Below are 15,979 nucleotides of genomic sequence, written 5' to 3' on the forward strand. Positions count from 1 at the left end.
TTGGATTCAAGTGTCAGCGGTTTGGTAATATGGTTTCTTTGGTAGTGTTTTGGTAGTCCACCAGTTTGCAGTTTTCACAGCGCCTTGACAACAGTCCATGCTTCACTGTTAATCAATGAGAAAGCTCAGTGGAGCAAGAGGAATACTGGTAAAGCAGAGGTTAAGCGACCACCTTTTCGCAATCGGGGAACTGTGAACATAAAACGTCGACATATATCCATAATCATTCGTACATGGCTGACTGACTTATCGGGTGCACACAGTGGTCTGTTGGAGGCAAGTCTGTGGTAATTGTGGTTCACAGTAAGTTAGAAGAACACGTAAGTATGGACACGGGTGTATTGAGTACACGCGGCCAAACTGGTCCGCTTTCATGCCAAGTGGGCAAACAACTGATTCACATATCCAGCCAACCCACAGCGCTCACGCGAGCGAACCATCCAAACAGCCACTCAAGTCACATGCCAGATCGATGGTGGAACGACGAACGGACACGCACACGCGCAAACTCTCTGACACACCGAAGCATCTACTACAGTGGTCGATTGCACAAAACTTATGCCAGAATGACGGGGTAACAACCACCCTGAAGTAGACCAAACGCTTCTTTTGCTCTCTTCAGTATTAGCAACGGGATCTACAATATCAGTTATTTGCTTCCTGTAAATGATCCTGTAAATGAAGCCAATCTTTGTTGAAAAATCAAGAAGCAATGTACAGTGCTGTGATTATACTTAATAAAGTGGGAGTGAGCTGAGGCCACTTTCCGACCGCTTTCCGAAGTCACGGTAATCAGCAGCATGTACCTCGCGAAACTACATGGAGTTTAAGCCTGCTGACAGTAGGAAAATTAACCGTTCGTCCACGAGTGGCCGATTTAGTGATTAGATTGATATTAGACAGGATGCAGCCTCATCCATTCACAGAATCCACATCAAGGAATTGTGTGTTGGCTCCCGCTTCGAGCGAAGTTTTCTTCGATGGAAGTTCTACTCCACATGTGAGTTATTCTTCTTTCTGAGCTGTTGGTCTTTTGGTAAAGAAGGTGAAGTCTCGAGGTCCGAATTGGGAACGTGACCCATTTGATTCGTTCGTGGACTTAGTGTTTTTCGGAGATGTTTTTCGACATCCCAACGTATAGCACCAAAATACACATGATGTGCAATCGAATGAGTCCTCGCTGTCAGTGTTTCATCGTGAACTGTCTGTAAGGACTTGAGAACTACCAACGAACGGAACAATCCGCTCCGACACCAACACCGCAGACACCATCCAGACTAAACTTCACTGACTCTAACGACACAGTAGTACATCCTTTTGGGTTGAGTGAATCGCCATTCCTCATACGTTTTCTCTTATTTTTGTCGCACAGGTTGGATAATTCTATTTAACATCGATTTAAAATCCTCTGGAATTGACAATATAGCACCTGTGTTTGTATGACACGTTCCAGATGCTTTATTTACCTGAGTCACCTGATCTTCGGTGTGTCGCTGATCCAAAAAGTGGCCATTGTGGATGAGCACAGTCGAGTTTGCGGATTCTTGAAAGTACTGATTGAGCCAGTGTCCCAGAACAATTGTGACAATGCGTCCCACAAAACGGGTGCCTTGCAGGAACCTCCGATCACTCAAGTTTCATTTGAAGTTAGCAGCTACGTTGCCTGGGTAGGTTTGTTCTACTACACTTTACCGTTTGTTTTCCGACTTGAATGAATGGTTAGCCGGTCATGTGTCCCTTTCCTTGCTCAGTTGTATACCTAAACATACATTTGACACAAATCTCATTGGTCAGCTCATAAGTAAGACTTTGGAGAAATCATCGAACGATCGACAGATCCTGGTCCAGGAATTAAATTGTGCAGCGTTACTTTGAAAAAAGGATTTTGAATGAATTGGATCTTTCTCTAGAAACGAAATGATCAGGGTCTTTTTCCAGGTAAGGCACAGTGCTGTGGGAGACGATTTTCAAATGCCCAAACTGGTAAACAAATAATTGTCACACAAAGCAAGAATGTCATGTGTTAAATTACCGCAGACCTTGATGTTATCGATCTCCTCTGACAGAAATTTCCCACTACAGAAGAAGTAATTGCAGAGGAACTCTCGTTCCGGGATGAGGAAGGCGACCTACAAGATGATTTGGTCATGGAAACTCCTCGTCCGCATGGTGCCACTGAAAAACCTGAGGGTGACAATCGCTATACAAACCAGTTGAGCAATCAGTTCTTTCCACAGAATACTTTAAGTAAGTTTTGCATTTATCGGCAGAGTGAGCAGAAGACACGCTCTTTTATTTTACGCCCAGCCGGTTGCGTCATCCGTTTTTTTCAAGGTAAAGTGCGTACACGATGTTTTATCCCCTCAGTTTTTAGGTACCATAAGCAGCCAATAGGCCATTTTCCTTTTTGAAAAAACTGAATTGCATAAAACTGTGGTCCTGTGTATTTAAGTGGATTTGGAACCTGATTGTAAAGATGTCCAAAATAAACTTAGTTCAGCAATTTGATTTAGGTCAACGAAGACGAAGCTAGCTAAAAAGCCGTTGCATCAACTCAATCTAAGCTCTGTGAACCACCAAGAAGCATACTTTCGGTGGTAACAAAGTGGTTGTGTGCACTGGAAGATAAGAGCTGATCGATTTGCCTGAGACTATGCTTCTCTAACTGAGGAACGTGCATATTGTCTCTCAAAGGCATGAGCGCTGAACTCGAGGCAGTGGAGTTATGCTCAGTTTCGCGCTGGAAACAAACTGGCTGGAACTTGAAGGGTGTGTTAAATTCTGTAGCTCAACATTCAAGGGAAAAGTATGCGCGAATATGAGGGAGCGTGGTAGGGGGCGAAAATGGTTCATTACCAATGAATATTCGGAGTGATTTTTAGGCATTCAAGTAATTACCAGAAAGTATATTTCTGCAGTAGTAATGCGTCAATATGGAGGAGTGCGTGCGACTCCAAACTTGAGAGGGGGAGACAAAGAGTTTCTCCAAATTTGGCAAATTCATAATTAACCTAGGTTTGATCAAGGGAAATACAGCACAACATGTGGGGTACTCTCAAATGGGTAGCCTAAATCACAAACGAGGTATTTCGTAATGGACTGATAATTCAATGATGGGTCTGATTGAACTAGCGATGCGTGTTCTGTGGAAACAACCATAGATTCCTAGTTCGCAGTTCCAGTGTTGAGTACTAACTCATTCCAGTCTATAGTGAAGGTTTGCGTCATTCTGTTACTTTTGCAATGGACCTTGGGGTGAAGTTGGTGATACAGTGATCTCAGGGCTTGTGAATCCGACCTCTGGAAAAATGTGTACGCTTTTATGAAAAGCACCTATTTTGGTGTCAAAACATGTAGGAGAATGTGCGGTTCTGTGCACTTTAGGAGAAGTCAGGGACGAATTATCGGAAACAGTGCAAACGTCCATTGTTGGTCATGTGGTCGTTGATCACTTCGGCAAGTTTACCATTTAGCTTGCAATTGAAGTGATGTCATCGTTAGTTGGGCACTTCCTCCTTACTTGCTTGAGTTTATATAATTCCTGAAGGCTAGAGGATATCCACCGATGTGACTGGCTAACTAGGACACATGTTTCACAAAGTCCTATTATTTCGTCTCGAATTGTACTTAGCTGTTGCCTGTTTTCAATTAGCGCGTTTAAGATTTTCGGTCCTGTTTTGGTTTGTCGGTCTGCCTCCCTTTCACTTGATTGTCTTCAATTTTAGTAGTTTGGCCTTTTTGACTTGCTTGTATCTTTCTCAGTTTATGTTGCGCTGGGGACTGGTTTTCTCGAGGTTGCTCGCTTGGTTGCGTTTTTCTGCCTAATGTGTTTGCTCTTCTTGAGCGGTGATTGACTATTATGATGTCTTATTAAGGGGTTCTTCACTCATTGTTCAGTTTTGGTTCACCTGCTTCCGGTTTTAATGTGTGTTCTAGTGAGCTTGGTTATTCGTTCAGACTTTGATCTGCCTGCTCTTTTGTGCATGCATTCCCGGGTTTCCACTTCAGTTTGTGATCGTGGAGTTTTTTTTATCTAAGTGGTTGGCAGTTGGGGTCAAAAAACGTCAACAAACATTAAAACGTTTGCAAAAGAATTTTCACCCAAACTTTGTACCAGAAAAATGGAAAGCGTTGTCGATTTTATAGGACTTAACTCATCTAGCTACTTGTGAAATTTGCCCTCACCAAAGGGTAAAGTTGAAAGTCACATAGAATTGACCTGTCCGCTTTAGTGTACACATCCTCATTCTGATGTTCATTAACAAATTCTGTTTTAATTTCTTACAAAATCTATTTAAATAGCCGTGAGCTTGAACGAATGTGACCTTTTAGTGTTACTCATCGTTTTGGGTAGATTCTATGTCAATTTATTGATATAGAATCTACCCATTTTAGTTGTCCTAATCAGGAAGCACTAGGAATTTACAAAATTAACGAAAAATCTGTTTGTAACTTAACAATATGTGCCATCACCTTCTTATTTCATTCAGCTACCTCGATGCCTGTGATTCATTCAAATCTCCACCCTATAGGGTTTTCTGGGATCACTTAAATTATGAAAATGGTTTTACTGGACAAGGCTTGGAAAACTGTTTTTGCGGAATGAATACATATACAAAGAAATGGAGCAAAACATAATGCAAGGCCTTACTGCAAAGAAAAGGATGAAGTTAGACGGAGAAGGAACTTATTGCTGGCCTATCACATTCATTCCTCTAGACACTAATTCGGGCAATCTGGAGAGAAACTGACAATGAGGACGTCAATGACGCCAAGTAGGATTTATCTTGCACCGTATCCAGTCAGGCGCAGTGGGAATCACGTGATCCTAGAATGCGAATAGCTCCGACAGCACCCAGACTTTTCGTAATCTATTTCATGTCCCTTTGTGAGGTCAACGGTTTGACACATTTCTGCTTCCACCACTCTGAATTCAGCACGGAGAACAGCAGTTTCTGCACCAGACGACGGTTCGGCATGCGCAACACATGGACTCGCCAAGACCAACCCACAAGAGCTATGGTTGCCGAAGTCCTGAAGGCATCTCATTTTCGCAACCTAAACAGATCAAGTCCCACAGCCCGTACCGTGGTCCGATGCACACGTCCTTTGAGATATGCCCCTCAAATTAGCAGGCGCGGTCCGCGCAGATTCATGCACTGGCCTCATCTGTCACACTAATCGGAACTAATACAACTTTCAGTATAATGAAACGTTCCACAATTCGAGTGCCACTCGATGAATTATAATTAGCGCACTCGGTCACTGCTTGTCCAAGGGCGTGACCTTACACTTTTTAAGTGCAAAGCACATACCGAAGGACTGGTTGACTTTGGTCGTTTCGTCCAAAAATACCTACGCCTTCTTCCTTTTGAAGGTGAGAATTATTTCTGCATATTCCAGATCAACAATGATTTCGTCCGGGGCTATTTGAATACCAGGACTTTAAAGACCATCAAGCGGTCGTCCCAATTTCTTGTGGATCTCGAAATGAAATAGAGATAAAGAGAGTAAACAGTCCTGGCAGACACCACTTTGTGTGCTGGAGCTTTTAAAGAGCATATCATCTTCACAAACTTCCGCAGTGTTTCTTGCCGAACAGGCATGTTAAGGAGAACGGACCAATCAGCTGAGTTGAGTGTACCTTTGGAATCCAGGCGCACAAGATTGTTTGTTTGTATGATTTTGTTCTGGCATCTGACAGTGGAGATGATTCTCCAAGATTCAGTCAGTGTCACTGTTCTGCCTGATATCCATTGCTTGAGTGAAACTTTCATCGCCCTTTAACTGGCAGAAGTCCAAGAGCCGTACAACATGGTGTCGATCTCGTTTCAGCATGAATTCACATCTGTCGGTGGAGCAATTCCGAGACTCCAGAAGTCGACTTTGATAAAGGTGTCTCGCAGTGGATCTGCAAGTCTTCCAGTTGCCAAATGATTTGCCCGCGCCCTACGCGGCTCCGGTACAGCGACTCCGGAGGAGCGCGTAGTCGGAGTCCACATGTTTTGAAACCAGCGGCAGGTAATTATTGATCCGTGCCATCGGAAACAAAACAGCCTGCGGTCAGCACAGATCTGAAGCAATCGTTTACCATTGTTCGTGCTAATCGAGTCCAGTCCATGTCGACTGCCTGATTGAATCTCAACTGCGCTAAGCCTCTCCCATTGTGAATTCAGATCTCTAGTCACCACAGCGATATCTGAGCTTCTAACTCCCGCAAGAGGGCAATCAGAAAGTCATAAAAATTATATTCCATATTGTCAGAGCTACGGTAGTTTGGGACGTAAGTGGACGCGACAAATGGACAGTGATCAACCTCCCGCTTGTTAGACTCCTTCGTGGACTTTGCCAAACAAAGTGAACAGAGGCTAATATAAACGGTTATTAAGTCAAACAAGGATTTTTTCGCCAGACAAGTGACCCCTGCACACCCCACCACACTGGCCTCTAGATCATCAGGGGTGGACAGCAGGAAGCAAGTGGAGAGTGATGGGAGAATGAGCTCGGTATCCATGAGCTCAGTATTTGCCATTTAAATCCTTGTTTTAGATACACAGCGCACGTCACTGTCAAGCAGGTTCATTGTGAGGGCAAGAGTAGCTTTTGCCCTGCCTGATCCAGAGTGCTTTGCAGGAGATGCGGAGGCGTCAAATAAGTTTCAAAACCCAAATTCTAGGACCAGGAGACTTTGTCGGTCAGACCTCCAACCGCTAGCCAGAATGGTATGAGACTTTGAGTGTCGCATGGACAGTCCCCAATAGAACTCAATGAGTCGTGGAGGCACACAAACCGACACACCATGGTTGGGACTTTTCTCTTCATGACGGGTTTTGATCGGCATCAACGGCCCTTGTGTAGGCCCTAACAGCCTGATATATTTCGGTGTAGTTTGGCACGGATAGCATGAGCCTGAGCTCAAACGACGTCAAGCGCAGCACGTCATTGACTTGCACGAAAATAAATGGTGACAGTCTGCGGAAATGATACGATCTTGTCAAGTTATCGAATCCGATAGATTAGATCCGTAGAACTCTACTGATTTTCATATCCAAAATTTTTCATTTAAAATCCGTGAAAAAAAGTCTGAGGTTTTGCGTTTTTGTGTTCAGGTTAATAGAAGATTAAAGAGTCATAAAAGGCACATGGATTTCCCCTGTTGTGCGACAGGGTCTCCCAGAAGACCTCGTCCTCACTAATTTTGACTGATGATATATACAAAGGCATTCAAGTAAGCCTCAGTAATTCTAGCCCTTTGACCAAATGCATGGGGTGGTTTCCAATATAAGGTTTTTTTTTCATGATTGACTTGTGTTATCTTTACCTACTACAGGTGACGATTCAAACTACTGCGAGTCAGTTCTACGAGAAAGCCTATTTGAAGTGGACAACGATTATACGGATCTAGTTTGCGTTGGTGAGGAGTATATGTTTGCGATAACAATCATACAAATATCTGGAGTCAGCCCGGACTTCACAGATATATTTTGTCAGTACTAGTAAGTTCCTAACCTCATATTTGTAATAAGAGTTGATGTTACGCCGCAATAAACTATGTTGTATGGCTTGATAATTTGCGGATTGTTCCAAGATCGTCACAAACAGTGCGGTTAAATTAGTCCCATTCACGCTGTGAGCTCGTTTTGTTTGTCACCCTGCCTGGCCACAGCATGGGAAGTTTTGGATTTCGTTTTCATGCAACAAAGCTTAGAATTTTGTGAAAATATTCAAAAAATGTCTGATTCTATGGCTAACTACTGGTTAAATGATTATGGCCTCGATTCCCCCTTGGAAGTTACCAAGCAAATGCAGGAGTTCACAATCAATTGATCAGAGTAACACGCGTCGTTCTATCATGAACCGTCAATCAGGTAGGCTGTTAGCGCACCCTGAAAAGAGCCCTCATAAGATGCTTTCTCTGAAGAGAAACTACATTCACAATCATTTTTGTGATCAGTTTGATAGGTTTGCAATCAAAGTAATGGTCAATCTCCCGCGACAGGTACATTGCTCACGCTCCATAGCATTACGCTGTTAAGGCGTGTGCTCTTCATGCCAGAAGACCATCTACCGGGCAGAGCTCATTTCGCGCAGCCCCGTTTTGAACGAAAGCGATCGGCAGATGGACAGTGTATGACTTGGTAACGAAGTACGAAAACACTAACCAGTAAGCTCAGTCGAGTCGACAAATGCCTCCTCCCTGGATGGGGACCTCGCAACTTAACTCATCAATGGTTAATGACGCTGGCAAAAGTGACCCAATCGTGTAGTCATTGACACGCTTGCATGAAAATTATCGCCTTAAATGTGTAGGAAATCAGTTTCTGAATTAACTGAACATGCCATCGCCTTCAATGTTTGGTTGTTTGTCCAGCTTCCAGCAGCTGGAACCAATGTGCTTATGGTATACGATTTACAGGGGATAAATTGGTTGAACTGGTTGTAGTCTGTGGGCAAAACAGATTTAGTGAAAATCTGATGGACCTCTATCGAATGGTTCCAACCAAACAAAACCCTTAAGAGCTTTTTTGAAATCATTAAGGGAGGCAAGTTTATTGAGAGCTACCGCTACCCAGTGTCATATACCTAGCCTCAACAACCAAAAATATCATATTCGAGAACCCATTGCTACAGTTCTCTAGGGATGTAAGCACAGGATGATGGAGTTTCAAGAATCAAGGACAGCTTCATGGCAAAGGTCTGTGTGCAAATAAAAATAAATCGCATAGAATGACAAATACGAGAAGAATGCGAGCCTCACAGTACTGGAAGTTGCAGGAAAACGGAAAAAAATGGGATAGTACGCATTTCCAAAATCCGATCCATCAACAGGGGAAAGAAGGAACACAAAGGTCAATCTAAAGAAGCGATTCATTACTTGATATTAAGAAGGAGGCTTGAATGAAAGAAACCCCTAGGACGGTATGAAGTTGAAGAAGTAGTACAGCTGTCACAATTCTGAAGTAGTATCAGTTGTGGTTGTAAGGAAATTGGTGCTTCAACTTCACAGTGAAAAAGGACCTGAAGTTTGCCATCTGAATATGAAATTATAATGAAGGTAATAACCCCTCATTTTATTCGAAGAATAAGAGTTCATTGTAAGGAACCTCAATCAACAGAATTCTATGGTAAATCAACCCAAGATCCGTAGATGACTGAAAGCTAACCTTCTCAGACGCTCCAGCTCCAAGCAGCTTGGCCGAAATAGGTTGTCAGAAATGTCAAAACGAAGGTGGGATATCGGGGGCAATCCAACTGCCGAACTCGGCGAACAGACCAACAAGAAAGCGATCATGAGTGATAGGCTTCGCTATTCCGATTTTTGTTGATACTTCCAGTTGCTGCTTGTTTCTCGGTAGAACAATTACTTCGAATGTCTAAACTGTCATTTCAACCGCACTATGTTATTCAGTTTTCAGCACAAACCGGCAGATATAATATGTACGCAACCCATGAAGAACGCACCGGATTCGGAAACTGTTGGGGTGCTTCACACGCAAAAGGCAAGACAAACTGGAAGTATATGATTGCTTAGCTCACATTTCATTAGTGTGGTTTTCACCCATCGTACGGTCTGTCCTTGTATAGTACAGCTATCGATCCACTTTCGAGGGTTGGGTTTTTAGCTGTTGTTTGTCCCATGTTGAAATGCACCTCAATAAAATACTCAGATTCTTTGGTTTTAGAAAAACAATAATATAGTGGGGAAATCTGTCTTGGTTGATTGCAGGGGAAAAGCTGGATTTCACGTAATAGTCTGGACGGGAAGTTAGAGGGACCAACTAAAAACGAGTCATAATTTGAAGTTACCGTAGTGGGGCGTACTGCAGAAGGGTTTCACCCTACGCCCTGAAGCGTGCATACATAAGCTCACAATGCCATATCCCGTTCTCAGACACCTAGGGGCCACGTGTATAGGGCAGATTTCGTTTGGCGGTGTGAAATGACCATTAGTGCGCTAATACCCAGGCACTTCAGCTAATAACGTGATTTAAAGAAATGTGTGATCTAGACTGACGTCTAAAGCCTACTCTATACCCCAGTCGTTTAGTTGAATGCTGACTGGAATGGGGTATCACTTTGTTGAACTGTGCCACATGACCACGAAAATTAGCCTAAAATCGATGGTTACTTTGAATACTTGATTAGCTCCACAGAGTTTTGGTCGCAAGGTCACAAACAATATCACTAGCTGAATGAGGCTGAATAAGACTAAGACAGCGTGTTATTTATGAATCGCCCAAAGTTCCACATATATCCAGAGAAGTGCACTAACCAACCATGTATAATTGACAGTCATTCTTTTTCTTCCTAGTGATTTGAGTACTATCAACCCTACATCCGTTTCATTTTAGTTCTCACTATTAAGATAACGGTTAGGTAGAACAACAACGAATAATTCAAAGTCTTGCTCATATAGGCTACGAAACGGGATTCTTGAGTTAACGCTGGAGACGTTTAGCGCTCACTGTCCGCCCAGCGCGTCAACAAATGTACTTTTGCAAAGTACGTTAGCTTTTTTACCTACAGTTACCTGGTAACTGTGCGACGCTACTGAGCACGAAACCTGGACCAGTATGGGTGGGGATAAGCGTGGCGCATCGTCAGTGCTGCGGTACTTAAGAAGGCGGACTAGGGTCTTCACTTTGTTTTATGACGAGGGTTCATGTTTTCATAGAATCTTAGCCAAAGCTAATGCGCAAAATATGTGATGAATTAGGGGCAAATTTTGCTTGTTGCTGTCTTGAATGTCAGATGTCAGATGCATTTCAACTATCATTTTGTGCTTGATCAGCGTCTCGTTTACTTATTCTTTTGCAAATGAGTTCAAATCCTTTTAAAACTATGCAAAACTTTGAACTCATGTAATTTTGATTTTAATTTACAGTTTACTACAAAGACAACACTGGCTTTTTTTGATTATGTTCGGCATCATCCACTGGCATTCGAACTGTACGGTCACATGAATGCGTCCAGTGAGGTAAACTATGGTGTTGGTTATGAGGATTTGGAGGCAACTCTACCCAGGTGAGCGCAAGGAAGACGGATTCATTCTATCACTCAAACGTTTCCACTTATCGTATCTTGTTAAACAAACCATTAATTACGCACAATTAACTGTCATTTGAACCGTGCGAATTCCGATGAATTTTATGCCACTTTGAACTTTGAGCGGTCCAACCTATTGGATGCAGTACCCACGATTGACGGACCATCGTTCACCGAAGTGAATAACACGTTCAATCCATTCATTTAACCCTTCGGCCACGAGCGTCTGAATAGCAGTTTGATTTACTCGCACTTAGACACGATATAGAGCCACTCATCCTCCATCCAACCACATGCTTAGGAGTGGCCGGCTCTTCGAGTTATTACTCATATGGGAGTTTCATTCGACTTGCGTAAGTCTCTTTCCTCCGACTTACTAATGGATTGATGTTAGCGTGATGTGATTTTCCTTTAAGTGAACCCAGTTTATGCTGAAAAGCCAAGATGCGCTAAAAATGTTTTCATCCATATTGGATTAGATGTTCAAATTACATCCCAGTAGGTTGCGCGATCGAAGCTCCCTCGATTTCCGTGAGATGACCTTTGCCCGTGATTCCCAATAGATACGAAACAGTTGTAAATTTTTTTTATCGGCCTTTCAGTTTCAGTTGCAGAACGATGTCTCAATTCAAAAAGTACCAGGTCTCCTCTCACTACCATCAACTTAAAATACAGCTCAGGGCACGAATTAATTTCACTAGATGAGTAAAACTTCTATTTGAGACGTCGTCACTCGCGGAGAAGTCAAGATCACGTAATGTTCCCATAACGTAAGGATGACTGGCGCTGCATCCTGCCAAGTGCGTGTGAATCACACTGGCCGTTTGTGGCTGGACAGCTGAGTGTTCAAACTACTAGCCGGGAGATCGCGGGTTCCAGAGTTCCTGCGATTTCATAAGATGCGCACTGCTGTTTCCCGATAAGGATGAAACAGCAGCTTTAAACTACTAGCGGGAGATCGCGGGTTCCAGAGTTCCTGCGATTTCATAAGATGCGCACTGCTGTTTCCCGATAAGGATGAAACAGCAGCTTTTCAGTATGGACTGGCTTCATGCACATGTTCTTATTGCTTTGCGCATCAGAAAGAATACTTAGATAAGCCGAGTTGACACGTGACGGTGTGGTTGTCAATCCACTTAAGATCATTAGAAAAAACCGGAATGTGGGGGTGGAAACCGCAACCGGCCAAAGGTCACAGCATCCCTCTTACACAACTATCTTTGCATTAGCACACCCACACAGACTGACAGAAGGTTCAAACGAAGTTCAGGAGGAACCATCAAATGAATCGAACCAGAAGAACTAGACTTTAGGCTGGACCCAAGCACATGTAGGTTTCCCCACCGACCCAACACTTGTTTAACCACTCTAACACACTAAAATCCCTCGGCCGACACCCAACATAGATTTAGCTTGGCTTAGCTGATTGGTTCTCCTTCCACCTCGAATCTCAACCAACCTCGGAACCTACTCACTTGGCCTGACGAAGCTATTGTGTTAAAAAGCGAAAAGTTGCCCAGCAATAAATCCACCGATTGTCACCAAACTTTTTCGAAAATAATACTTTTCCATCTAAATCTTCTAGGTCATGTTGAATTACAAAGAATCTTCGCAGTTTGTTGTATTTCCTATCTGTTCTGTGAAGCGTTAGAAGATTCGGAGAGGTAAAGGTAAAAAAGACATTATGGAATGTTCGGGTGATAGTATGAAACTATAAGGTTTAAAGTGATAAAAAAGTGAAAAATGAGTTTAGTTTGTATTGCCGTGATACATCCAATGCACTCAGAAAACGAACCAGCAACATATTTCCGATAGGGAATATGAAAAATGCGGTCAGGTTTATAATATATCATATCTTTCTATGTAAATCAGTATAAAAATGTAGCTTTTTTTATCTTACAGACGTTATCGGATGATGGTTCCCTTGCTTATACCCGGATCGGCACCGGTCCCATCGACGAGATTGAATGCCGCCACTCCCCCTGTAGGGTAAGCCTCTCACGGGCACCTTTTTTTAGTTGATGGATCTCGTGTTAACTTCCATCACTGGTCTGTGTGCGGCAGCTAATATCTCATTTAGTTATGGTTAATTTATTCTTCTTTGACACAGTTTTTCCGAACTTGCCGTTAAAAGGATTCACTCGTTTTCCGTTTACTGATCAAAAATACTGATTGTGTACAGGAATCACTTCATTTCATGACATGTTTGGATTTCGTTTTGCATTATTGCTAAGTCGAAATGTTATCTTGCTATGGACCAGTCTTCAACTTTATTTTACTGTAGTTTTCTTCAGCTTGTATCGTGGTCGACTTGTCCGTTGAGCTTGGCAATATCATTGCAAGCGTTTCCACATCACCAACATTTGGATGTGTAGCTTTGTGCCGTATTCTACACCGTCATATCATTGGACAACAATGCATCGCTTGACCAATATACACTGATAATGCTCCATAAATCGGCAAGGATACTTTTGCAGCAGAATTGTCGGTTTCAGTGAACAATTCAACCACCGGCTTCATCATATAATAGATTAGTTTTCTCCCTCTACATTAACCTGCACAAAGTAAAAAAAGATGTGCGGAATTTTTGCTTTCTCACGCTCATCAGATATTTGAGATCTCTCATTCCCTTTCTTCCTCTGTCTCAGCTCTGTGCTGGTGCGCCGGGAGGACATTCTTGTCTGGTTCGAAATTTTGGAAATTGACTCAAACGGAGAGTGAGTACGGCTTCAAACATTGCTCCCAATACTCACTCCCAGACCAATAACATTTATTTTTGGGAAGAACTCTGTTACTGTTTTCGACACGAAAAGTGCGAACTAGAAGCAACAATCGCCATGCCACCTTATGCAAGAGACTGCTACAGGCCTCTGACTAAAGGGACAACGATGACAGTCATAATAGATGGCAAATTGACTAAATGGAGGAAATATTAGTAGTAATCTTCACATGAACCACCGAGATCAGTGTCAAATCTCACATTCCTCATACCATATGGTTCTCATTTGCAGGAGGTCCGGATTATCGGAAAACATTCTCTCTACTCACCCGACCCTGCCTGAGTACTCAGTGAGAGACGGGCGACTAAATAGGGACGTATAAAGATGCCGTAGACAATGACATTAAATGCTTTAATTAATGATTTTTTCGTCCAGGAATGTTTTGGTGATTTCGGTTAGAAGAATTCGGCTTTGATGTATTTGGAACTGCCTTACGTATTGGTCTGTTGACTTACAAAGTTATCGTTACCATACTTCGCGACTTGACGACATGCGTTCCACCATCAATCCAGGCTATCTTATCACTGGTTATTCGTAGAGAGAGGATCTGTTGGTTATTGCTTGTGTAGTAAGCAATGAGGTTCCTGGAATGACATTCAGTCAATAGTGGTTTCTTAAGAGAACAGGTCCTTTGGTTAGTTTAACCTTCCGGTTATATACTGAGAATTCTGGTGGCAAATCTCCAAAGAGCATTCTTTGTTAATCAGATGACTGTCTCATTTAGGATGCCAAGTCTAGATACGCAGTGATGCGTAGGTTAAATTCAGATTGCAAATAGTCGTGAAATACATATGCCATGGAATGCCATAATTTCTTTTGTTTTTCTCATGAATGATTTTTTCACGAAGACCTCAAGTAAATGAAGTCTGAGAAAAAAGATAAACCCTGCGGTGGGCTCAAATCTTCGCCTTCTAGCTTATCTCCATGTTATCAAACCATCGATAACGAGTGAAACCTTGAAGTATCAGCAATTCAGTGATTGTCTGACTCAAACTTTCTAATCTTCACATGGTTTGGGTTATGAGTTCTCGCTTCCACCAGTGAATTAGTGCTTAACGATTTTACACTGAATGACTTGGTATCTTATAGAAAATGTTTGGGCATTCGTGTTTACTAAAACACTACATGGCCGAATAGCCCATCGTAACGTGGTGTCAATCAACGACGTCTATTTCTCTTCCCTTCCACATGACAATGAAATGAGCCTCATTAATAATAGTTTCATTGATTGAAATGACAATAGAAAAGGTTCTGAATTGGAAAAAAATGATATCGGATTTTGTCACCCCAGATACAGTGACAAAAAGTAATGTACTTATGCCGAAAATAGAAGTATTGTTTACCAAGCTCCAATTGGCTTTCTGGAGTAAGTACCTTGAATGTTATTGACTCGCAAAAACGGAACAGGAACTAAACATTTGATGATATGTTCAAATGAATAATGGGATGTGCGCATTTCCTTCAGTCAAGAAGCCCAGTGGGTATAAAAATATAATAAAACAAATTGTATTCAAAAAGTACTTTAGGGGTTTATCCCATCATTAATCAGGTATAACTCCGCTTCGCCAATGAGTTAGACTATTTAAGTTTTTTGATTCTCTTTCTCCTGCGTCTTGTTTGATGCCAATTCTAGAACATGAGCACCGTGGGATTAAAAAAATCGGTTAGTGACGGTGAGAAATATGGGTGTGCCACGCAGCCGATGACGGTTTTGCGTCAAAGATATCTCCCTCACTCCCTGGCGCTCACTCCCTCTCACAGCAGACAAACAGAACTGATTGACATCAATGAACCTGTAGGGCCATCGCCTGAAACGCGTGGTTCTCATTTCCTTAGTATCGTCATCCTCAGTGAGCGAAGGCGTAGCAGCTAGAACCAATACAGATCGATGCACGGTTAGTGAGCTGAAAACACTGAACTGAGAGCAAGGGTCGCTTAAACCTGGACTTCGTGAAGAACTTCAACATTGCAGAAGTAGAGGAGGGGAAGAGTTTCATATCGGTGTTCAAAAAAAGCAATTTGCACAGCGCTGGAAATTCTGCCGCAACCTACATTCAATGGGATAGTTTGCTGGCAAGCAGGTGCAAAACAGCTGGTCTCCAAAGCAACGTCTATCTACAGATGTAGTTTGTCCGTTTATATATATATATATA

At 42.5% G+C, this 15,979-nt stretch overlaps 1 protein-coding gene across 1 annotated transcript in view; it reads left to right on the forward strand.

Annotated features, from left to right (window-relative positions):
- The window catches only part of T265_05691 (hypothetical protein), a gene marked incomplete at both ends in the record, with an annotated part of 120,436 nt that overhangs the window by 74,515 nt on the left and 29,942 nt on the right, over positions 1 to 15,979 (forward strand). The window contains 7 exons of the mRNA XM_009170760.1: positions 1,454 to 1,667; positions 2,067 to 2,247; positions 7,331 to 7,496; positions 9,410 to 9,482; positions 10,886 to 11,025; positions 12,949 to 13,035; positions 13,695 to 13,763. Of these exons, the coding sequence (XP_009169024.1) occupies positions 1,454 to 1,667; positions 2,067 to 2,247; positions 7,331 to 7,496; positions 9,410 to 9,482; positions 10,886 to 11,025; positions 12,949 to 13,035; positions 13,695 to 13,763 (930 nt within the window). The remainder of the gene's footprint in view (positions 1 to 1,453; positions 1,668 to 2,066; positions 2,248 to 7,330; positions 7,497 to 9,409; positions 9,483 to 10,885; positions 11,026 to 12,948; positions 13,036 to 13,694; positions 13,764 to 15,979) is intronic.

Source organism: Opisthorchis viverrini, assembly GCF_000715545.1.
Source record: "Opisthorchis viverrini unplaced genomic scaffold opera_v5_108, whole genome shotgun sequence".
Taxonomy (NCBI): Eukaryota; Metazoa; Platyhelminthes; class Trematoda; order Opisthorchiida; family Opisthorchiidae; genus Opisthorchis; species Opisthorchis viverrini.